Genomic DNA, 25,208 nt, shown 5'->3' on the forward strand with positions numbered 1-25,208 from the left:
ATTTAAGTAACAGATGATCAGTCACATTGTAATTGAATGCTGATTGTTTAAGTGAACAAAACAACCATAAATACCACAAACAGCAATAGGACATAACTACAAGAATGACAACGACAGAGAAAGGCAGATGTGATTTCACTGTGGTAAATATAATATTTTAGAATCTACAATCTGTGCAGTTATAACTTTAAAGTTTAACTACATACATCGCAAACAAAATGGTAGTTCATTTTAACGCGAAGGTAACGAAAATAAAAGCAAGAGGGTCAAAGTTCAGGGCGTAATGTTATGAGAAAATAGTATGTCTCAGTTGTGTGCATACTGCATGTAACAGTACCTTTTAAGGAAAGCTACAGTACATACTGAAAGTAAAAAAGACCAAAGTACCGATTGGTTTGCTTATGTTATTGTTTTTAATGAAGTCTGGTTTTTAAAAATCATTTAGTTCTACAGTTTTGCATAACCTGGGAGAACCTATCGTGCGTAAAGAGACCACAAAGCTTTCGCATATGAGCATAAACAATTTATATAGTGATATATGGCACTGGAGATATTTATAAAAAATTGTCTTTATCAGGTTCAGTCAACCTGGATTTATTTTCCAACAGCTCTGAATGTGTAACAGCGATAAACAAAGGGTGCATATCCTCTGATGGTATAGGATAGGCAAAAATAAGCCTTGGGGCTTCAGCCTACTCCTTTTTCGGTTGCTATCTGATAAATTCCTTTGTAAAAACATGATTTTATTTTTGTTTTTAAACCGAAATAAAGCATTCATTCATTCATTCATATTGTTAAATGACATCATAATAAGAGCTGAGTAAATGTGAGCAAAATGAAATAAACATATGGAGAAATGATGCATAAACTAACTACTCTGCATTACTTCTGCATGAGGCTGGTGTTAAAGGGGACAAACGACATTAGATCATGCAGCATCTCAAGGGATCAGGGCTGGTGACTCCTGTATAAAATGACGGCTGCACTTTAAACCATCTGGTAAACAATGCTCCCCTCCAACATCTCAGACTCTATGACAGGAGGAGTGCCTCTCTCGGTGGACTTCGACAGTCCTGAGGATTATTTCATCTTTATTTTCCAGCTTTTGTTTGCAACAACTACTTCTCTGGTGGCAGGACCTGTGGTCATTGCCATACTGTCCACCAGAGCTCTGCGCCTCCAAAACAGGTTCATCTTCATGCTGAACACCAGTATTTGTGACACGCTGGTTGGGTTTTCAGTCTTTTATCTGGGTCTGTTTGATGTTCAGGAGGGATATCCGTCTAGAAACGGGACTTTTAATGTTTTACCATCACTTCTAGGGATCAATATATTGACGTTTCTGTTCGCTCAGTTTGACAGATATTTTGCTGTGTGCCACCCTTTCATCTACAGCCGCTTTATAACGAGGCAGTTCGTGATAGGCATCAACATCTACTGCTGGGTTTACAACGCTGCTCACCTGCTCGCCAGGAATCTGTTGCCAGTTTCCAAAGCGATACAAATGTACGCACTCAGCATAGTCCTCTTACAGCTGATCGTGCTCACCAAAGTGGTCATGACCATCAAACTGTATGTAATCGCCAGAGTCCAGCTTGAGAGAGATCCTCCCAGCGCCGAGAGAGAGAGCAAGAAGGAATCACTGAGAATCATCATCTTTGTCGTCATAAGCTTCCTGGTGTTGTGGTGCCCCTCTTTTGTGAATATTATCATCAGGTTTGTAGTGGGAGGAGGGCTGACGTTTAGGAACGAGGCCACCAATCTTTTCGCCATCATGGCTCGTTTAAACGCAGTGTGCACACCGTCTGTGTATATCTGGGGGAGTCCGGCTCTGAGGGAGGCCATGGTGAGGACAGTGTGGGGCAGAGTGTGTCCAAGGTGCAAGACGAGGTGAGGAGGAAACACTGCATGCAAAGTTCATTATGTTCAAACTACTGATCTATACATACTGTGATTTTTGATGCAGAGATTGGTCATTTAAATAATCTATAATCCTTTTCTCCAGAGTTGGCTCGTGTCATGGGAAGGCAGATGTCAAACAGTCATGGAAATAACAAGAACTGATGGACGTCTAATAAACTCCTTTTCCTTTCTCTGCCTCTTTGTTTCTGAATACTTTGGGTTGAAACTATACAGCCTACTCAATATACAGAGTTTTTTTTTATGCATACACTGTTTTCTGAAGTGTTCCCATCACTGGATCTTGCAGGGTAATTTTAATGTTTCATCTGAAATAGTGACAATGTCCTGATTAATGTTAGTTAATGCTGTGGCCTGAGAAATGTGATTTATGTCCACCCTTAATCTGCAAAAAATTGTGTATAAAGAAACTGTCAAATTGTGAGGAAAAAGTGTCACTTTAATTAAAGCAAATTAAACTGCTCTGTGGTGTGTGTGTGTGTGCGCACACACACACAAATACGAGTGCAATATTGTATAAGTCCAGTAAGTTAATACAATAGGTCAAATATGTGTTAACTATCTGCACAGACCTACTGTATATTGTAAGAATCTAATTGGGCTCACTTTAGTAGCTGAATCAAATTCTCTAAACAGCATGGAGAACTGATATTTGTGCATTCACATAAAAGCAAACCTAAAATATAAAATAATGGAAATATATGGCAAAGACTTGGATGTCATTTGGGTAGAAAACGTGACCTGCTTCAAAAGGTTACAACAGCAGAGTAAAGCTTTGTATGGGGATGTGGTAAAAGCATTTTCAAAGCTACAAGAGCCTCATTTGTGATACCTTAGTAGAGTAGGTAATTTACTTACATTTGACATTATACTCAAATGTTTATATCACATTACGTTCCAGACATAACCACGAGCGGCAACACTGAGAAACTAAAAACAGAAATCTAATACTTAATGAGCTTCACAGATATTTATTGTTTGAAAGGTTTTCATTGCTGTGCTTCATTATTACAGATTAAATTAGCAAGAATTATATTAAACATGTTGTTATCAATAAAACTATACAACATACCACAATATAATTGCATCTTTATTTTTGGCAGACTAGACTCTTTCACAGCATTGCAACATATTCATAATTTGTATTGTTGTTTTCACATACCTGTCATACCTAGTATTTTTATTATCTTTACTTTGTCTCCACTTTTTCCCCAAACACCATACTGCATCAATCCTGTTCAAATAAGCTGCTCTGAATACATTTTTGTGGATCACAGATATTGAAAATGACAGTGGATATGAATGCAAAGTCAATGAGTGCAACACGTTTTACTGCTTATAAGGTGTTGTCTGAGTGATTAAGCTTCAGGCACAAGCAGACAGAAAAATGTGTGTATGGTCGTACCTCAGAAAGGCAATAACTGCTGGTCTGAAATACAACAAAAGTCATTTTATATTTATTAACTGTAGGAGAAACAATGTTCATTTTGGTCATGCAGATAAGTAGGATTTCATTAACATTATTACAGTGAGATGACATTCTTGGTGCGCTGTATTGTAGTGAAGTTTAATAAATAGTGTCCTGGCCTGTTTTTCCCTCCGTACTGTCCTACACAACAACTTATGCTGCTTAACAAGGCAAAAAAAAAGGTGTATCAGTCTGCATGTGTTGTATAAACATGTATCCAGTTTTTCATTTTCAACACTGACAAACGATCTGTACAGAAGTTCCTGGAGACGACTCAACTGATAAACAGATTGCTTATCTTCAAAACCACCTGCTAATTCAGTCAACTTCAACCGAGCACTGAGAGAAAACATGCATGCTTCTTGTTGAGTTTGTCTGTCATCACCTGTTTCAGCAGCTGTTACAAAGAGTCCATTCAGACACTGTTTAAAGGTTCCCTCCATGTGTCTTTGGCCGCGTGTTTGAGCGTGATATAATCATGTGTATATATGTTAAATTTAACGGTTCACTAGAGCTTGTGAATTTGTTTAAATACCACTGAAGAATTTCCCTGTGAGGCTGCGAGTTTATTCAAAGCTGACATGATATGCACTGATGACAGGGTGTTTACTGAGTGAGGAAGTGTGTGAAGTTGTGGGTGTGCGTCATTTCTACCACAGTGTCCATGGCGGCTGCTTTAGTGGGAATGAGGCCAAAGAGGACACATTGACAGGAATGGAAATGACAGCCCACGGCAACGCTTGTCTCTGAAGAGATCGCCTGATCATCATCCTAGAATACAAGGAAAAGAAGAACATTTGTTTATGTTCTGATATGTATTATATTAATGTAAGACTGAGTGGTTGTGTGTTTGCATGTCTTACCCATCGCGGCCCAGCAGGAACAGAGCAGGTATGCTTGGTTTAGCTGTGCTTCCATCGGTGATCATATCAAGGTACTGACTGTCATTGTCCACTGCATTATCAGCGATCAGAACAGCTTTGCCTCCTGCTTCCTCTACATGTCGGGCCTTCTGTACAAAGGAGCAACCTCTGGAGGGCACACAAAAACAGAGAAAGTGTGAGACACTATTTTAAAATGTGGAAATCATCTGTTGTTACTTCAAGGCAGTTTGATTTGCAGACAGTTTGCAGTAAAAATAAAAGCTTCCCCATTACAACTTACAAGTAGCAGTGCCATCATTTCACCAGCTAATTTCTTCACACACAAATCCTGTGTATGACATCTGATACTGAGCACTAGTTAAACTTTTTCTAAACAAATACACAAGACCAAACTTCCATTGGTCATGATAGTTAAGGCTTGATTTCTCCTTAGCTGAGGGACTATCATAGTTGCACAGAATCCCCAAAAAGGTTTCTAAGTTAAGGAAAAACAATAACTCAATTACTGCGTTGAACTTGATTTTACAGCGGCGAAAGTTTGCAAGGAAAGCAAGAAAGCAAGAAAAACAAATTGGACAGAGGAGGAAAGTATTTTACTTCTGGAGGAACACAATCATAGAAAGCACATACTAAAAACAGTTGTAGGAAGAAATTGCAACGAAAATTAATTCAGTCAAATCTACAGTGTCAAATCAAAGTCATATCCACTGAGTTCTCCTGGTCGCAGAACACTCTTCTCAGGGTGTGTGTGTGTGTGTGTGTTTTTTTTTTTTTTTTCATTTATCACCACAAACTCGGTCATGCTGCAGTTAAGACAGAGTCAGAGGTACCTTAAGTTTTTTATTTTTTATCTTGCTTTGGTTGCTAAGTTCTTTTGCACAACAGTCTAGGGATTCCTTAAGTATACGACCAAGACAAGGAGAAAACCATAAATACTTAAGTGAACATTTTAAGGAGACCTTAAAGAGAGGACTTAAGGGTGTTTTGTGCAACTGATTTTATTATGAGGAAACGTCAACAAGGACTTCAAGGAAAATCTTAACTTAAGGTGTTTTTTGCCCCGGGTCTGTAACTTTAAGTCTCTACAGGTGACTCAAAATTAAGCAAGAATACCATAGGTTTGTTTTTACACTGGATATTCAACAGGGCACATTTGTTGGAATTTTGGTCTTTCTTGAACAACCTGAATATCATTGTACTGCTGTTATGCCTGTAGTTTTGTTTAAGTATATTTACAACTGAAAGAGTGATGTTTAGGTTTAAGAGGGCTGGAAGTCAGAGCCAGTATCTCATGTTTACCATGTATATCTCAGTTTGGGAAAGGGGTTGTGCAGCCAGGTCTTGACATACTGTACTGACCTTTAAATGTCAACATGTTTATTTCAATGAGGCCTGTTGCTCTTCAGATAAGAACCTAGCTCCCAGGAAAAGGGCTGGGGGTTTCCCCTGCTACATTTTGCTCTTATAACGCCAGTCAAGGTTGTAGGAAATGCAATGCCCTTTGGCCCAGAAGGACTATTTCCCATATACAACCATTACCAAAGAAACAACAAAGCAAATTTACTAAGAATGCTTTATTAAAAAAAGGCACAATTTTAGCTAAAAGTCCGAAGTGAATTTAAAATATTATGCACAACTGGGGCTGGGCGATAAGGAGAATATTGAGTATCACAGTATTTTGTACCAAATACACCTCTATTGAAATTGCAACAATATTATAGGTTTGACTATTGGTGCTTTCACACAATATTAACACATTGAGATTACTGATGAATAATCATCAGTAATGTAGATATAATGATTAATCGGGTAAAAGCTAACAATAGAACAGCTTGAACAGTTTGTTAAGTTCACCAAATTACGCCTCTTTACTGTAATGCTGCCTTTAAAAGCAGGAAATGACAACACATAACTTATTACAATATCCAAAATCTAAGACCATATCTCATCTTGTATCACAATATCAATATAACAAATACAAATGTCCAGCCTTGTGTACAACCATATCAACACTTTATTTTTGTGCCAGTTGTGAGAGCAGGCAGCTGGTTGGTGAGGCCAGAGACAGACTCTTAGTGTATGTGCACATAATACGGGTCTAAAAATGTGGAAACGTGAAAGGTGTTTTTGTCTGTCTATGTGCCAGGGGAGCAACTTTGATTGATCTGGTTTATTACTATTACTATGGTGTGCGTTGTTTCCATGTATTCTAAACCTGCCGACTCACTGCTATTAACCACATTATGTTTCTTTTCCTCATAACTGTCTTTGGTTGCTCTTGTAAGGTTCCTATTTTTACTTCTTTTCTATTGCGGTTGCACACACCTATTTTACTTCTTCATTTATCTGTATCTATTTCTGTCTTTGTGCAGCAGCAACACCTGAACTTTCCCTCTGGTGATCAATAAAAGCTTATCTTACCTTATGCTGGTGGAATGAATGGGCACCATTAAATAACCTTTGTAATGATATCATAGTGAGAATTTTTCTTTTTAGGATCTTTCTTTAAATTCCAGAGGTAACACATGGCGTGCACCTACAACAAAGCAGCTCAAACAGTATTCTTAAGGCCGGGAGAGTACCACACTGAAGCTTACAACAGTTGCCTTACTGTCCTGCTTCTCAAGTCTTTATTTCTTGGTGCTTTTTCAGTTTGACTCCTTCCTTTCCCCTTCAGTATGAAATGACTCCATCCAGGCTTTAAGTTTCAGTTTCCTACCAGTGGTTTGTGTTCACATCCTCTATGGTTTATAAAAGTAAAGCTATATGTGCTGAGGCATGTGTAAACGTACCGTAAAACCTCATTTAAAAGCCGAGTCCCACTCAAACACCTAGTCCCTTTCACTAGCCCGGTGTGGCTACACATTGTGGCAAATAAATGCCTCTTAGACGCCTGCTCTGGTTGCCAAGCAGTAAATCTTTTTTTTTTTTATAGAAGTTCTTTGGATGAATATAGCCTGTCAAATTATGTGTCCACTCGTTGATTACCCTGTACATTATTCATATTCCTCTAGTCTGTAAGGGTCCTCAGATCAAATGAATCAAGATGGTTTTTCCTTAAAAATAAATCCAAATTGTGAGCATTGTTTTAACAGGATAAAGTGGTGTTGTGTCGGTATGCAGGGTGCTGCAATCGTAGCTAGATCAAATGAATGATTCATAACTGATATGTTATCTAAAGACTAATTTTTAAACAAATAATATTCATACTGGTTTAAATAAACAAGTTTAATGTATCTCCCATCTTCGCTGAACGTCAGTTTTGTGTGAAAGGAATCAGACACCTGTCCCAGATTTCAGTGATTTAAGCAAATTATAGCCCGAGCTATCAATTGAAGTTTTACTGTACCCTCTCTCCACCAGGACTACTTGTCCATGGATGATTTCCCTGTCTTCCAGGTCTGAGCAGCCATCTGCTGGGTCTGCTGGCACGAGGAAAATCTCATCATAAGATGACGTCTGGGGACCAAAGGAGAGGAGAGGGCTGTAATTAGACGGTGAGTGGACATGAGGCCAACAAATTAAGATCAGAGGAGGACAGAGTACTCACAAAATCTCCTCCAAAATCTTTAGCAGGAGCTGCACTAAAGATGTACCCTATCTCCTCTGGGCTGATGACCCGGAAATAAAGCAGCTCATTGATCCCAAGACCTAGAGCAAAATACACACGCAATAAATAACTGCATACTCATCAGCATGAGGTCAGTGTTAGTAAACCACAGCAGGATGGGAATATGGGAAGTAAATATACCACAGTACGCCTCCACATTTGATTTCACAAGTGACGAATCCTGGAGGCTGCAGCAAAAAGCTTTAGCTCCTGAAACCCTTCAGCTAATTGTAACACCGACCCGATAGCTAAATTAGCTGTGTACCAGCATTTAAAATAGCCTCCGCCCCTTAACTCACCTGACACGCGACTGAACTGCATGAAAACACTCCAGAGATATAACATTAAACCTGTCGTCCGAACAATCTCTGCCATGTTGGAGACATTTATGGAGCTCCCTGACGATACAAAGACGAGACTTAGGTATGGCTTTACATTTCAGAGCGGTATTTAGTCCATGTGTGCGCCATCCTTTGTACAGTCAGCATACAACAGAGCAGAGCAGCAGGTTCACAGCCACTTCCGCGCTTCTTTCTTGCGCATGCGTACCGTGCAGAGCCGGCTTAACCTGCTAGGAGGCCGCGGGGCACAAATGAGCTGCTGGGCCCCATCTGCTCAGTTTCTGCAAATATTATAACTCTCCAGCTGTGAAGAACAATTCTGATATACATTCACCGGCCACTTTATTAGGTACACCTTGCTGGCACAGAGCTGGACCCCCTTTTGCCTTCAGAACTGCCTTAATTCTTCATGGCATAGATTCAACAAGGTGCTGGAAACATTCCTCAGAAATTTTGGTCCATATTGACATGATAGCATCACACAGTTGCCATAGATTTGTCGGCTGCACATCCATGATGAGAATCTCCCGTTCCACCACATCCCAAAGGTGCTCTATTGGACTGAGATCTGGTGACTGTGGAGGCCATTGGAGTACAGTGAACTCATTGTCATGTTCAAGAAACCAGTTTGAGATGATTTGAGCTTTGTGACATGGTGCGTTATCCTGCTGGAAGTAGCCATCAGAAGATGGGTACACTGTGGTCATAAAGGGATGGACACGGTCAGCAACAATACTCAGGTAGGCTGTGGTGTTTAAACCATGCTCAGTTGGTATTAAGGGGCCCAAGATTAACAGTGCATCAATCTTCACAAGAAGCTTACACCCTTTTGTGGCGCTAAGCTATGAAGACCAATGCAGACAAGTAGGAAAAAAAAAGAAAAAAAAAAGGTACTAAGGGGCCCAAAGTGTGCCAAGAAAATATCCCCCACACCATTACACCACCACCAGCAGCAGCCTGAACCGTTGATACAAGGCAGGATGGATCCATGCTTTCATGTTGTTTAAATTCTGACCCTACGATCTGAATGTGGCAGCAGAAATCCAGACTCATCAGACCAGGCAATGTTTTTCCAATCTTCTATTGTCCACTTTTGGTGAGCCTGTGTGAATTGTAGCCTCAGTTTCCTGTTCTTAGCTGACAGGAGTGGCACCTGGTGTGGTCTTCTGCTGCTGTAGCCCATCTGCTTCAAGGTTGGACATGTTGTTGGTTTAGAGATGGTCTTCTGTATACCTTGGTTGTAATGAGTGGTTATTTGAGTTACTGTTGCCTTTCTATCATCTTGAACCAGTCTGGCCATTCTCCTCTGACCTCTGACATCAACACTGGATATTTTCTCTTTTTGGGACCATCCTCTGGAAACCCTAGAGATGGCTGTGTCTGAAAATCCCAGTAGATCAGCAGTTTCTCAAATACTCAGACCAGCCCGTCTGGCACCAACAACCATGTCACATTCAGAGTCACGTAACTTGTTACAATTCCATTTATTTTGCGATTTAACTATTGTAACTGGTTGCATGTAACTAGTTACTCCCCAACACTGATGATATGACTCGAGGATAATCGCCTTTGGGTGGCTTTTGTCTGGAGCTGAAGGATTGTTCTGCAGCTCTGGATCCGTGGTGAGTTGATTAATTGATACAATAAGAACTAGAGTTTGTTTTACATTTAGACTGAGGTAAGCCTGTACTTACCTGTGAAGTGCACGTCAGTCAATGTGAGAAATGTGTCGAAGGGAAAGAGAATGCATCAGGTGTGCTTAATTAGGCTACTGTTGGGTGGAAATGGGATGTGTTCGAGGAGTGGTCTCTGTTCCCGAACCCAGGGCCTGTCCCATTATGCACGCTTGATCACACTTAAGCACTTGGACACTTGTCATGCACGTCCATGTGCTTAGTGTAAGTGCTTAGTGTATCCCATTTCTACAATGACCAAATGACAAAGTGCAGTGCGCTTGATTTGTACTTTACCCACACTTACGGTACGACCGCACCTGCGCGGTATTTGGCCAAGTATAAATCCCACAGTGCATCACTGCATGCACGATGCACCATGATTACCTCTTTACCAGGGCTAAAAATACCGCAGTTGATGGATACAGGTGAGTAGTCAAGTCTGTCCCAATTTCGTTTAAATATCCCTTCGTACTTGTCCACTTAATACATGCTTAAACACTAGGCAAATGTACGTTCCACGTGGCAAAACGTCATCTAAGTGTGTGTGTAACCAAGCGCACTCAGCCAAGTGTGGAAAAATGGGACAGCCCCCTAGTTAGGAAACTACATTCAGTCAGTCGGACACCAGCTAGAAGAGCAGATATTCAGCATGGCTCTTAACATCCCAGGAGTAATAGCAATGGTGTTTTTCTACCTGCTGGTACTTGGGACTGGCATCTGGGCTTCTTTCAAATCCAAAAGGGAAAAGAGGAAAAGTGAAGCCACTGGAATGGAAATGACACTGCTGGGCAACCGCAGCATTAGCATGGTGGTGGGGATCTTCACAATGACAGGTGAGGAGAACACAGCTGACAAAAGTAGGATGGAAACTGTGAATTATAAAGTCAGGATTATTAAGGATATAAGATATCTTTAAACTTCTTTACTGGGTAGGCTCACACGCACACACACACGCATATGTATATGTACAGTACAGGCCAAAAGTTTGGACACACCTTCTCATTCAATGCGTTTTCTTTATTTTCATGACTATTTACATTGTAGATTCTCACTGAAGGCATCAAAACTATGAATGAACACATGTGGAGTTATGTACTTAACAAAAAAAGGTGAAATAACTGAAAACATGTTTTATATTCTAGTTTCTTCAAAATAGCCACCCTTTGCTCTGATTACTGCTTTGCACACTCTTGGCATTCTCTCCATGAGCTTCAAGAGGTAGTCACCTGAAATGGTTTCCACTTCACAGGTGTGCCTTATCAGGGTTAATTAGCGGAATTTCTTGCTTTATCAATGGGGTTGGGACCATCAGTTGTGTTGTGCAGAAGTCAGGTTAATACACAGCCGACAGCCCTATTGGACAACTGTTAAAATTCATATTATGGCAAGAACCAATCAGCTAACTAAAGAAAAACGAGTGGCCATCATTACTTTAAGAAATGAAGGTCAGTCAGTCCGGAAAATTGCAAAAACTTTAAATGTGTCCCCAAGTGGAGTCAAAACCATCAAGCGCTACAACTAAACTGGCACACATGAGGACCGAGGAAAGGAAGACCAAGAGTCACCTCTGCTTCTGAGGATAAGTTCATCCAAGTCACCAGCCTCAGAAATCGCAAGTTAACAGCAGCTCAGATCAGAGAGCAGATGAATGCCACACAGAGTTCTAGCAGCAGACCCATCTCTAGAACAACCGTTAAGAGGAAACTGCGCGAATCAGGCCTTCATGGTCAAATAGCTGCTAGGAAACCACTGCTAAGGAGAGGCAACAAGCAGAAGAGATTTGTTTGGGCCAAGAAACACAAGGAATGGACATTAGACCAGTGGAAATCTGTGCTTTGGTCTGATGAGTCCAAATTTGAGATCTTTGGTTCCAACCGCCGTGTCTTTGTGAGACGCAGAAAAGGTGAACGGATGGATTCCACATGCCTGGTTCCCACTGTGAAGCATGGAGGAGGAGGTGTGATGGTGGGGGGGTGTTTTGCTGGTGACACTGTTGGGGATTTATTCAAAATTGAAGGCACACTGAACCAGCATGGCTACCACAGCATCCTGCAGCGACATGCCATCCCATCCGGTTTGCGTTTAGTTGGACGATCATTTATTTTTCAACAAAACAATGACCCCAAACACACCTCCAGGCTGTGTAAGGGCTATTTGACCAAGAAGGAGAGCGATGGAGTGCTGCGGCAGAAGAGCTGGCCTCCACAGTCACCGGACCTGAACCCAATCGAGATGGTTTGGGGTGAGCTGGACCACACAGTGAAGGCAAAGGGGCCAACAAGTGCTAAACACCTCTGGGAACTCCTTCAAGACTGTTGGAAAACCATTTCAGGTGACTGCCTCTTGAAGCTCATGGAGAGAATGCCAAGAGTGTGCAAAGCAGTAATCAGAGCAAAGGGTGGCTGTTTTGAAGAAACTAGAATATAAAACATGTTTTCAGTTATTTCACCTTTTTTTGTTAAGTACATAACTCCACATGTGTTCATTCATAGTTTTGATGCCTTCAGTGAGAATCTACAATGTAAATAGTCATGAAAATAAAGAAAACGCATTGAATGAGAAGGTGTGTCCAAACTTTTGGCCTGTACTGTATATATATGCAGACAGGACGGCTTCCAAGATTGTGAGTGTGTGTGCATGTGTGTGTGGGTACGTGTGTAGGTATGTGGGCGGATGTGTTTAAGTTGGTGTGAGTATTTTGGACATCACAAAACCCCCATCCAAGATAACTCATGATTTCAACTTGCAGGGCACCAACTGTTCCAAATAAGTGCAATCACCTTTCTCAGAATTTGGTCATAAATCAATGGACTTTGTTTTAACTAAACCATTAAAGCATGTCCCCAGAATGTTTCTGCAGCTGACCAATAGGAAGCAACAGATTTTCCATTGAAGAGCATGGCCCAGTAGAGGTTTGGACATGAATGAATGAGGATCTGACTGATTGTCATAAAACCTGTTGTTTATCTTTAATGCAGGTGTCCTTAAACTGTCAAAGGTCTCGATCTCACCCAGCTTTCAAGTTTTAAATGTCAGTGCTGGCTTGAACCCATTTGAATATTTATTGGAATTTTAATACAATTAATAATTTTAAGTATGGGGGGGCTAAAATATAAATATATATTTGATATTTATATCAATGAAGTAATAAATATATTAAACCACAAAACCTTTCCAGAGAGCATCACCAGATGGCTGACTGCGCTAGTTAGACTCCCAGTGTGAGCGGTAGTAGCAGCATCTAACTACCCCACCTTCACCACACTCACCGGGAGCCCAGCTCCCCCTGCCTCACTGCCAACACATTCACCAATGAAGCTCAATGAAATGGATGAACTATTACACAAACATCAGTACTCAGATGGCTGTCAGAAATTAGCCAGGGGTGAGGGAAGCAACATAAGGCTAGATGGGGAAATGAGGAGTCAGGTAGTGTAATTTAACCCTTATATTGCCAGCTATGGAAGCATACAAGGAACATCAGGAAGAGCCCAGGCCAGACTAACAAACAATTAGTCCTGAGCTAGCAAGCTAAGTGCCACATCACTGTCTAGCCTCCTGGAGGTGTCGTGGGACCAACTAGACGAAACACTGGTGAAAGGAGGTTCCCACCCGATGACCCCAAAGACATGCTAGTTATCACTGCTCATTGGTTTGTATAGTTAAGCCTCGCCATATTAGCTTATCATAGGGCTTAGGTTTTTCACTGAGTGTTGATCCCTTCTCTAGAGCACAAGCTTCTTGTGTTTTATTTGAATGAGCTAGCAAGCTAAGTGCCAGAAAAAAGAAAAAGTACAATCCTTTAGCTAACTCCCCAACCAGGAGAAAAAGAGGCTAACAAAAATGGCAGCTCCCCCCCGCAGAGCCTCCTGGCAATGAACTTTAGGGTTGAATTAGAATGGGTGAAACTCAACGAACGACAGAGGCCTGACAGCTTTGAACATACTCAACATGTAAATGAAGCCACTCATCAGCATGGTAACATTCTAGACTTAGGGGTAAACAGTGACAGTGTTTCAGTATCTCTGACCATCACTGTGTGTTTTTTGGTGCCAAACTATAATCAGCAAAGACTAAACGTGAAGATCTGGTTCAAAAGAGACTTCTAGATGGCAAAGCTGAGGCAGAGTTCTTTAACATAATGAGTAAATAATCATTTGAGTCTTCATCTTTTGCTTTAAATACTGTCGTTCCACTAAAAGTTAAAGAAAGGATGACAGACAGAATTTCAGTGTCAATTCAGTGTTGAAGAGACTAAGAGAATCTGAGGAAAAGTAAGCTCACAGTTCACTGTAATATATACAAAGAAGCCATGGCTGCCATGATAATACAGTGTGTTATTATCATCATTATTATTCTCTGTCCAAAAAGCTGCTGTTTGTCTATGGGGTGCCGTTTGTAAAGTGTCTCACGCTGAAAATAACATCAACATTTTGCCACATTTAGCTTCAAACAATGTTTAAAAAAGTATTGTGATTTTTTTTAACGTCACCTTTTACCACATTTACAGCAATATTTGTTAACTTAGAAATATATTAAATAGTTAAATCTAAATATTAAATGTGGCACCTAAATGTTAAATCTAAATATTAAATCTAAATCTAAATGCTAAATCTAAATCTAAATCTAAATGTTAAATCTAAATATTAAATCTAAATCTAAATGCTAAATCTAAATATTAAATCTAAATCTAAATGCTAAATCTAAATCTAAATCTAAATGTTAAATCTAAATATTAAATCTAAATCTAAATGCTAAATCTAAATCTAAATATTAAATCTAAATCTAAATCTAAATGTTAAATCTAAATGCTAAATATAAATATAAATATAAATGTTAAATCTAAATATTAAATCTAAATCTAAATCTAAATGTTAAATCTAAATGTTTTGGGTGAAACTAAATATTTAGCTAATATGCAAATTCACACTGCCGGTCACCGGAAGTACCAAAATAAAAGCTCGAGATGGTCAGACTGTTTATAGAATCAAATAACGAATTAAAACCAACTTATCGGGGGAAATAAACACTTGAACATACATTAGCGTGATAATAACTACCTAAAATAACAAGAAACGTGTTTGGAGAAATTTTATTTGACGTGTACTTTGAGTTGTTAGTGTCCCTTCGGAGGGATTAACAACCTAAGCTAAGCTAACAACCGTCAGTTCTTAGTCCCGTTAGCAGTGTCTGTAATGACTCATTAACTCTTAAACGGTCCGTGAAAAAAATATTTTTTCCAGCGGATGTCTTAGTTACAACATGATTGAGCTAGCAAAGCAGTTTTGTGTTGCGATGTGTGGTATTTATTCAGTTTTGGGAAATCACGATGTCTAGAAAGCATCAGTGGCTGCAGCAGCAGCAGCATAGCTATCAGGACGTCATCTGTTAAATGTCTCCCATTGTCGGATACGACATTAAACTACTCCAGTTAGCTCAATCATGTTGTAACTAAGACATCCGCTGGAAAAAATATTTTCTTCACGGACCGTTTAGAGTTAGTGAGTCATTACAGACACCGCTAAAGGGGCTAACAGCTAACAGCCCCGCTAATCTACGATAACCATGTTATTAATTTCAGACCGTGATAGTAATGTTTGTTCAGTCATAGTGTTTATAGGCTTTACAAACACCAGATTAGTCTAAACGGTGATATAGTGACGTGAAAAATGTGAGATACGCATATATATGTAGCTAAACTCCGCTGGTTTTCTACCCGGAAGTATTTGTAAACAACAAGGTGATTCCCTCCGAAGGGACACTAACAGCTCAAAGTACACATCAAATAAAATTTCTCCAAACACGTTTCTTGTTATTTTAGGTAGTTATTATCACGCTAATTTATGTTCAAGTGTCCATTTCCCCCGATAAGTTGGTTTTAATTCGTTATTTGATTCTATAAACAGTCTGACCATCTCCAGCTTTTATTTTGGTACTTCCGGTGACCGGAGGTGTGAATTTGCATGTTAGCTAAATACAAACCCAAAACATTTAGATTTAACATTTAGATTTAGATTTAGATTTAATATTTAGATTTAACATTTATATTTATATTAATATTTAGCATTTAGATTTAACATTTAGATTTAGATTTAGATTTAATATTTAGATTTAACATTTAGATTTAGATTTAGCATTTAGATTTAGATTTAATATTTAGATTTAACATTTAACATTTAGGTGCCACATTTAATATTTAGATTTAACTATTTAATATATTTCTAAGTTAACAAATATTGCTGTAAATGTGGTAAAAGGTGACGTTAAAAAATCACAATACTTTTTTAAACATTGTTTGAAGCTAAATGTGGCAAAATGTTGATGTTATTTTCAGCGTGAGACACTTTACAAACGGCACCCCATATTTGTCCACTACATTACTTGCTGTATGTTAATTCATCCTCTAGCTACGTGGATTGGGGGAGGCTTCGTTGTTGGAACAGCTGAGATGGTGTACACACCCTCTATGGGACTAACCTGGGCGATCATGATGATGATTGCATACAGCTCATCTTTTATCACTGGTAAGAGTTTGAAATCACATCTGACAGGATACTGTATGTTTGTATGTGTAACAAAACAAACATAGCCTAACAATCTCTGATCTCAAAAGACAGGAACAGGTCAATAATAATGATGCTGAGGGATTTTCTAAGAGCAGTCTCACCGTTTTCATCTCACAACTGTAGAAATTGTGAGGGAATGTTGAAGACACATCAGAGGTAACTTACGTGACTTACGTTACTTGTGGCCTAGAACCGCAGCTAACATTGGGCAAACTCAACACAAAGGGTTGGAGCCTCTCACCCTGGGTTCAAATCAGGAACCCTCTTGCTGTGAGGTGACAATGCTAACCATTGCACCACTGTGCCACCCCTGTGATTTGTCACATCCCAATAAAGGCAGTGATTTTAAATTTTTATGTTGAAAAACAAAAAAGGTGCTGAATATTGAAATGAGTTGTAAATTGCAATTTTAGGACGGTCCCTAACTATGCCTATAGTTCCAGGTGCATTGGACAGACATTCAGTTTGTTGTGCTCAACTGCGTTGTCATTTCTGATTATTTTGAGCTGACTAAAATATCTGAGTTGTGAAATATCTGCCTTAATTTGCTAGCCAAAAACTGGCAGAAATCAAGGCTTTGATGCAGAGCCACTAAAGATAATAGCCATGCAAAACATGAATATAAAATAGGCTATCAAAATAACTTTACCCATTTCTAAATCAGGATCTCATAATTACAAGATCAGGATGTCAAAATTACTAGATCTCATCTAGTAATTATCAGATAAGGAGTCCATTTTTTATTCAGTGAATGCGATGCGTTTCCCTGCTCAAAGGAGCTGTATGCAACATCTAAAGCATATCTTTGCATAGCAAGTAATTATCTGCTGCTACATTAATGCTGTGAATGTCATGTCAGCTTCTTTAAAATCTATTTTAAAAATAACCTATGATGTGATCAGTGTAAAATGGCTCCAGTAAATATGCAGTCACAATATGCAACTGAAAAAATATCAGTTCAAAATTTGTATTCAACAGATGCAACGTTAGTAAATGGACTGTACATATGACTAATCCTTTAAAGTTAGGACAATGAAATATAATTATTATTCTGCACATTTAATGACAATTTGATCACTTTAATATTTGTTACTGACACTAATGAAGTCATAACTTTAATTGCAATAATTAATCTACTGTTAAGAATGCATAATTGATCCTAAAATGATAAATCTGTTTGACCACTGAACAAAAATACTCTAGTAGCAGACATTACTTCTTTGTTTTATCAGTCTATGTATGCTAACAGGATTTTCAGATTACATACTGAACATCAGGGTGTTGCAAAGCCAAAAAAAAAAGAATATAAAAAATTCATCTAGCTGTCGTAGTTTTGTGATTGTGATGTCTTCTTTCCTCTTTCATGTGAAGCTGGCTTCGTGTTTGCAAAGCCGTTGAGAGAAAGACACTGTGTGACGATGCTGGACCCTTTCCATGTCAAGTATGGAAAATCATTAACAGCTGCACTAACCCTGGCTGCTCTTTTAATGGATCTACTGTGGGTTCCCACAATACTTATTGGTTTAGGTACAGCATATATAGACCTGTAAGCACCATACTTCCATGTAATAGTGTACACCATAAATGAATATCTATTTATCCATCCATCAATCCATTTTTTGTTTGGCAGGAGGAATTATGAGTGTGGTCCTGGATTTGTCCTACACTGTGTGCATCTGGATCTCTGCTGCCGTTGCCATTACCTACACACTGCTGGGAGGTCTCTACTCTGTGGCCTACACAGATATTATACAGCTTGTGCTCATATTTGTCAGCTTGGTAAGTTTGCTATACTTTAAGTTTTTATAGTGTCAGGCTATTTGTTTGAAGTAAACAGAAACCACTCTCACACAAGGCATCAAAAACTCCAAGGTATGTCTTTAAGCATTGTGTGTGTTCATCATCTCCGTTTGTATTTGTCTCTGCAGTGGATCTGTGTTCCCTTTGTTTTGATGAGCCCATACTCTTTGGACATTGGACAGACACTGACGAACAACACCTTACATGCTCCCTGGATTGGTACACTGGGGCTGAAAAGGACCTGGATAATGATTGATAATTTCTTATACTTTGTAAGGAAGCAAAAATACAACGGGTACAAAATGCAATTGACTCCAGTCCATATCTTCTGATATGATATGTATGTGATATTTGAATGATGATAAATAACATAAATATTCTAAGAGTGGACTGTTTTCATTTTAAATAAAGAATAAGATGGAGCCTCTGTTGTAGGCACAGGCTTTTATCTGAAACAATATGTCTGTAAATGTCAAGGTAAGACTAACTAACTGTAGCTGCTAATTTTAAGTTTCATCTGAAAGGATGCTTCACTTTGGACAGCAGGCAGACATTTTGCAGCTTTTACCCCATGAGGATAACACATCAGTGATTAAATCAAACAACTAACTGTTTTACTTCTAAGGCACTGGGGAGTATGGGATATCAGTGCTTCCACCAGAGGACCTTGTCGGCATCTTCCACATCCACAGCCAAGATCACTTGCTTTATTGCCGCTGCCATCTTACCTACATTTGGGATACCTCCTATACTGCTTGGGGCAGCTGCTGCATCCACAGGTATGAACAGTTTCTACATATTTGGGTAAACTGGGGAAACAAAAAAGAATGTTGTTATGCACCTGTATTGATGAAAGAACAATACCTGTAAATCCCTGTAAAGAGTTGTGGTGGCAAAACAACTATTAAATGAACAGTTTAAAGAAAAGTCTTCACACGTCGGCTGTCTTTCTTGAGTTTTAATAAGCATTCATGAACATACAACATACAACCGCATGAACAGTCAGTGAGTGAGTGCCTAGATGTTCTTCAGCCATGCTATCTTTATAGTTCCCATAACACATGCACATTGATAGTCAAAAAATGTGGCGCCTTGACAATCCTAGTTTAATGAGCAACACACATCATACATCATAACAGTACCAAATACCAGAATTTTCCATCACAGAGTTAAGTCACAGAAACTAAGAAACACCCACACCTTAACTTTGATTAACTTGCTCATCAAGCCTGAGGCATTTATTAACCAGGCACAGCAAGTTATACAATAACCATTTGAAATAAAGGGCTGGGTGTTGTAAACATCTCCTGAAATTTACATAAAAGTGGAATAGTGGAAGTGGAGATAACAACATTTCTACAAATGGATCACCATAGCACACTGCTGCTTTCATCATTAAGCCAGATGCCAAAATATGTCTGTTCCCAAATATTTAACCTTTTATTTATTTATTTATTTGGATCAGCCACAACCAAGGTAGCAACTACTCTTCCTGGGGTCCATGCAATTAAACATTACATTATAATATAAAACTAAAAATCCAAGGAAGAAGGACAACAAAAGAAAACAAAACAATGAATCAACAACAAGAGAACTCCTAATGCCAATAATTACAACAATGACAACAAGTACGTCACTAAATGTCTAAATAGACAGAATCAGCAACACAATATAAAATATTATTTTCTATATGAAGATTAATTTCAAGCACAAGAGAGACAATTGTAAATAGAATAGGGCCCAAAGTGGATCCCTGTAGCACACCCTTGGTATCAGCAAGAATACACACGTTATGAGCATCCTTTCATGGGATTATCTTTTCAACTTTGTTGAAACATTTTAATGGACTGTGTAATGGGATGTGGGGTATGTAACAACATGTTAAGTTTCCCACGATCTAGCATGATGCATCACACCAATTTTTCTTTTGACAAATGGATAATTCTGTGTATATATGTCATTTGTTCACATTTGATTAGCTCATTTATTAATATCTCAAGCTGTTGAGGAGAATATTCTTACTGTAGATTACATGTACCAGACTGTAGGCCATATGCTCAAGGTTCGATATCAGATCCTCTGCCATTCAAGTGAACCAACTGCATGAAGGTGATTTGAATGGTCTGTCTTGGTTAAGTGATCAGCCGGACCCACCACACTCCATATTTCTCATCACGGATTTCTTACTTTACTTCTCAAAATCCCTCAAACAGACAATCTGACCATTTTTCAATGTTTCTTTCTTTTGTGTCCATGTCTCAGACTGGAACCTGACCTCCTATGGTTCTCCATCTCCATATGAACGTGGGGAATCAGTTCTAGTTCTTCCCATCACCCTGCAGCACCTCACCCCATCTTTCGTCTCCATTATTGGTACTGGATGTGTGGCTGCTGCCGTGATGTCATCAGTTGACTCTGCACTGCTTTCAGCATCTTCTTTGATCACCTCAAACATATACAAGAGCATTCTCAGGCCTCAGGTAAAAAAAATATATATGTTCTTTCAGTTTGGTACAACACATCAAATAATTTTTTGATATATTGTTCACGTTTGATGTTTATTTTGAAAGAAAGGGAATGGTATGCAAGGGAGTATACATTGAATAAAGTGGCATGAGACAGAAGCAAACTGGAAAGAAGAGTTTATAAGATAAAGAAGCAGCGAGAGACATTAAAACAGGACAGTCTCCATCATTTGCTGTTAATCTGTTTTTCTTCCTTTCTACTTTCTTCTTCAGGCATCAGACAGAGAGACTCAGTGGGTGATCCGTGCATCTGTGTTGGTAGTGGGCTTGGTTGGTACATCACTGACAAACCTGAAAAACAGCATGTTGGTGTTCTGGTTCACTGGCGCTGAAGTGGCCTATGTTGTAATCTTCCCTCAACTTGTCTGCATCCTCTTCTTCAACATCTCAAATGGTTATGGGGCTATGATGGGTTTGCTGGTGGGATTTGTGTTGAGACTGCTCAGTGGAGAGCCCTCACTAGGATTACCACCAGTCATACACTTCCCAGGATGCACTCTTGAGGATGGTGTTTATGTCCAGTACTCTCCAGTGAAGACCATCTCCATGCTGTCTGCCATTGCTGCCATCTTGTTGTTCTCCCACCTGGTTTCTGTGCTCTTCAACAAAGGACTGCTTCCTGAGAAGTGGGATGTGTTCAAAGTGAAAGCTCAGCATTCACCCAAACCACTGACACCAACAGATGGAGCCACAGAAAATAATGAAAAGGAGAAATTAAATAGAGACAACTCTCAGACCTTGGCTGCGGTCGAATAGTCTTTTTTGCTTAGGAAGGTTCCTAACTGAGTGAAATGAACCGGAAGTATCTAAGTGGCAGCCATGATAAGAGCTGGTCAAATTCTCTAAATTTTAAGGAAAGGTGCTTCAATGCTTCCTTTCTAATATCCTTTAGCATAGGGTACACTGGACCATCCTTTAAGAGAGGAAAGGAGATAATTCCGTCCCACAAGTCCTTGCGGCGGCAATATTTAAAGCGACCAAGCGACTCATCATTCACAAACTCACATGATTAGCAAAGAAAAAGATCAACATGACTGAGAAAGGAAGGAGATCACCATGTAAGTTACCGTTGTTTATGGGGGAATTGTTGGGTCTCTGTAAATTCAAGAGTATTATCTAGATCTCCTCTATGTGTAAAGTGCCCTGAGATGACTTCCTTTGTGATTTGGTGCTATATAAATAAAATTGAATTGAATTGAATTGAAAAATAAAAAAGATAATCAATGAAGTAACGTTGCTGTGCCTCATGCGTAAATGCGCATATACTTGGCATATCTGGAGATTTAAATAATCAATGAATTTACTGCTTCCCACTTTTTATTCCCCTGTACAGTGTTTCCCTGCAGAGCTACATAACATCATAACAAAAAATACAAAAGACTGTAACGTTAAAAGATATCTGCCTGAAGTTATTAAATACTTGCAGCGAGCAATTATTATTATAATTATATTTAATATTATTATTAATATTATTATTTATCTGTCTATCTATGCAGTAGGGGCACATAATATTGATATAACAGTAAAGGCCAAACACAAGTTGGTTACTGGTTGTGGTCTAATTTCTATTCCAATTGCCCATTTGAAGAAGAAAATGGAAAAAGCACGTGGATTTCCATTATTTTTTTATTCACACGGAAAAACAAAATAATGCATTTAATATTTTTTTATCCTGTTATAAAACAAACAAGCTGAACACAGCTGTGGGCGGAGGGAACATGCACCCGTAACATATGCTCACTTTGCTTCAGTCATTTATTCATTTGAGCGTTGTTGTATTGCCAGCCTTTAGTAATATCATTAATTAATTTTACTACTTGGGATTCAGATGGTGAGTGTGAGCAAACATTCTCAATGTGACAATTTTTTTTCAGTTTGTGGCTGGTAGCCTATATTCCTTTTTGAAATTCAGTTCTGACCTTAGTTATGAAACAATATCTTTCGTGTTGTCCACGTTTATATATTCTGCATGAATCAACACAATGAGAACGTACGGGATGTATTATCTAAGACGCGCTTTCTGTAGTCCATCTTCAGAACATTGTAGTTTCACCGCAGCAGGCCCACATCAATAACATCCGCCGTCGCATCATTACATAGCCCAGTGTAAGTGCAGTTGGATTCTCTCAGCACCACAGTTGTCTTTTCCTAAGTCCTTATGAAATCTCCTTCACATCTCCCCTTGACCCCGTGACATTTTCCATCAAGGTCAAGGAAAAGTGGTTAAGAAAAGACGATAGAAGAGACTTTTCAACCACAGCCCTTGTCATCAAAGCCGATGATTAGCACCAGCTGTAGGTGTTCATGTGTGTAGAGAAGTATCTGTTTCTTGAAGCATAAAATAGACTAAATATTAGAGGTGGGGGAAAAAATTGATACAGTGTAGTATCGTGATATATTGCGTGCTGATATTGTATCAATAAAGTATCAATATTTTAGCAAAGATGGTGTTCAATGGTAAAGTAATGAGGTGACAATATGAGCAGAACTCCAAAAGACGAGTCACAACCAGGTGCAGGGACTTTGTTGATCTCAGCCTCACAGGGAATTATTTTAGATCATTCGCAGTCATCACCTTAGGTCTGTCTTTCACTGTACAGTATCACTAGCCATGTTTCCATCAGCCTGTTTAGATCCACATCTAGAAGTATTGCATTGGAAAATTATGATGGAAACACCAAAATATAGAATTAAAATCCCCACAAACGCACAAACTAAAATACGCTCACTTTAGCCAGGTTTTGGTTGATTCAAAAAAATGTTGATTTGCAAAACGGGGGATGGAAACAGTTATGTTCAAATTAAGTCTGACGTAGCACGTCTCTCTCCATGGTGATATCCACACTCCGGGTTGGGAAGGCAGTAATGCATTTACAAGCTGGTTGCCAAGAAAACATAGAAGAAGAATGCGAGACTTGTTTTGTTTCCGGTTCTGTGGAAAACTCCCACAAGTTCGTAGTTTTCACCAAAGTCCGTACATTTAATGGAAACACACAGGATTCGTATTTCTTTTAATGCGCATTTCCCAATGATTCAAATCACTTTTGGATGGAAACATAGCTACTGAATTAGAGGAGGTGTCTATCCCGTCCTGGTACTCCTCTGCTATGCAGTCCCTGATTTCTATAATACACAGTCACTCAGTCAGTTGGACATCAGCTAGTGGAGACAATCAGCATCCATCATGGCTGTTAACATCCCAGGAGTCCTGATCTTCATCCTCTAACCGCTTCATCCTCTTGAGGGTCGCGGGGGGGCTGGAGCCTATCCCAGCTGACATCGGGCGAGAGGCAGGGTACACCCTGGACAGGTCGCCAGACTATCGCAGGGCTGACACATAGAGACAGACAACCATTCACACTCACATTCACACCTATGGACAATTTAGAGTTATCAATTAACCTAGTCCCCAATCTGCATGCCTTTGGACTGTGGGAGGAAGCCGGAGTGCCCGGAGAGAACCCATGCTGACACAGGGAGAACATGCAAACTCCGCACAGAAGGGCTCCCACGCCCGGGATTGAACCGGCAACCCTGTTGCTGTGAAGCGAGAGTGCTAACCACCACACCACCGTGCCGCCAAAGTCCTGATCTTGTGACAGTTATTTTGGATACCCTTGTGGTTCTCAGTTCAGAGGCCAAATAATGAAACCTTGTTAATAAACCTTGCTAGAACCGCCACTGCCCAGGAGTGATAGTGATGGTGTTTTTCTACCTGCTGGTCCTTGTGGAGCCACTGGAATGGAGATGACCCTGCTGGGAAACCGGAGTATTAGCATGGTTGTGGGAACCACAGCATTTATAGCATAAGCTAATTTGCAATGCCCTCCCTAGCTGGGCCTTAAGATACAAAAGACTTCGCAACAAAAACACAAGTGACAGTGCAAGAATGATGGTCAAAGCATTTGTCTGAGTACATGGCTCAGGAAATTTGACAGAAGAGGGAAGAAGAAGAAGAGAAATAACAAAAAGACACTAAACACTTAGATGCATTAGAAAGGAGTATGACTATGGAGGATGAGTCAGTTAACTCTCCATTCACTCTAGATGAAATGAAAAGAGCTATTTGTAAATTAGGCAATACATCTCCAGGAAAAGACCTAGCATGTTATATAATGTTGAGACATCTTAGTGACAGGACATTGAGTAAACTTTTGGTTCTCTATAATAAAGTGTGGGTAGAAGGAAGGCTACCAAAAGCTTGGAAAGAGGCTGTAATAGTACCTATAAGGAAACCTGGGAAGGATCCTTCGAAGCCCTCTAATTATAGGCCAATAGCCCTCACATCAAATGTATGTAAGATCATGGAAAGAATGGTCACTGAAAGGCTGACATATTTTACAGAAAAGAAAGGAATACTGTCGCAGTGTAATAAGCCCATTACTTTTTTCAATTATGATTAATGATGTTTTCTCCCA

At 39.4% G+C, this 25,208-nt stretch overlaps 3 protein-coding genes across 3 annotated transcripts; 2 read left to right on the plus strand and 1 right to left on the minus strand.

Annotated features, from left to right (window-relative positions):
* The first annotated feature begins 1,006 nt into the window (after window positions 1-1,006).
* LOC125889669 (G-protein coupled receptor 183-like) lies at window positions 1,007-2,054 on the plus strand. Its single transcript, XM_049577713.1, has 2 exons — window positions 1,007-1,890; window positions 2,006-2,054. The coding sequence occupies exons 1-2, from the start codon at window positions 1,007-1,009 to the stop codon at window positions 2,052-2,054; spliced, it is 933 nt and encodes a 310-aa protein (XP_049433670.1).
* Window positions 2,055-2,875: 821 nt separating this feature from the next.
* LOC125890757 (protease-associated domain-containing protein 1-like) lies at window positions 2,876-8,403 on the minus strand. The gene is made up of 5 exons (XM_049579552.1): window positions 8,182-8,403; window positions 7,823-7,923; window positions 7,622-7,731; window positions 4,252-4,419; window positions 2,876-4,159 (listed from the first exon to the last, which is right to left on the minus strand). Exons 1-5 carry the CDS (start codon window positions 8,255-8,257, stop codon window positions 4,039-4,041), a joined length of 576 nt encoding a protein of 191 aa, XP_049435509.1. The 5' UTR covers window positions 8,258-8,403; the 3' UTR covers window positions 2,876-4,038.
* Window positions 8,404-10,501: 2,098 nt separating this feature from the next.
* On the plus strand, window positions 10,502-24,465 carry LOC125890759 (high-affinity choline transporter 1-like). The gene is made up of 8 exons (XM_049579554.1): window positions 10,502-10,732; window positions 16,307-16,423; window positions 17,837-17,992; window positions 18,096-18,244; window positions 18,394-18,537; window positions 18,891-19,044; window positions 20,528-20,745; window positions 21,004-24,465. Exons 1-8 carry the CDS (start codon window positions 10,549-10,551, stop codon window positions 21,544-21,546), a joined length of 1,665 nt encoding a protein of 554 aa, XP_049435511.1. The 5' UTR covers window positions 10,502-10,548; the 3' UTR covers window positions 21,547-24,465.
* The last annotated feature ends 743 nt before the right edge of the window (window positions 24,466-25,208 follow it).

Source organism: Epinephelus fuscoguttatus, linkage group LG6, assembly GCF_011397635.1.
Source record: "Epinephelus fuscoguttatus linkage group LG6, E.fuscoguttatus.final_Chr_v1".
Taxonomy (NCBI): Eukaryota; Metazoa; Chordata; class Actinopteri; order Perciformes; family Serranidae; genus Epinephelus; species Epinephelus fuscoguttatus.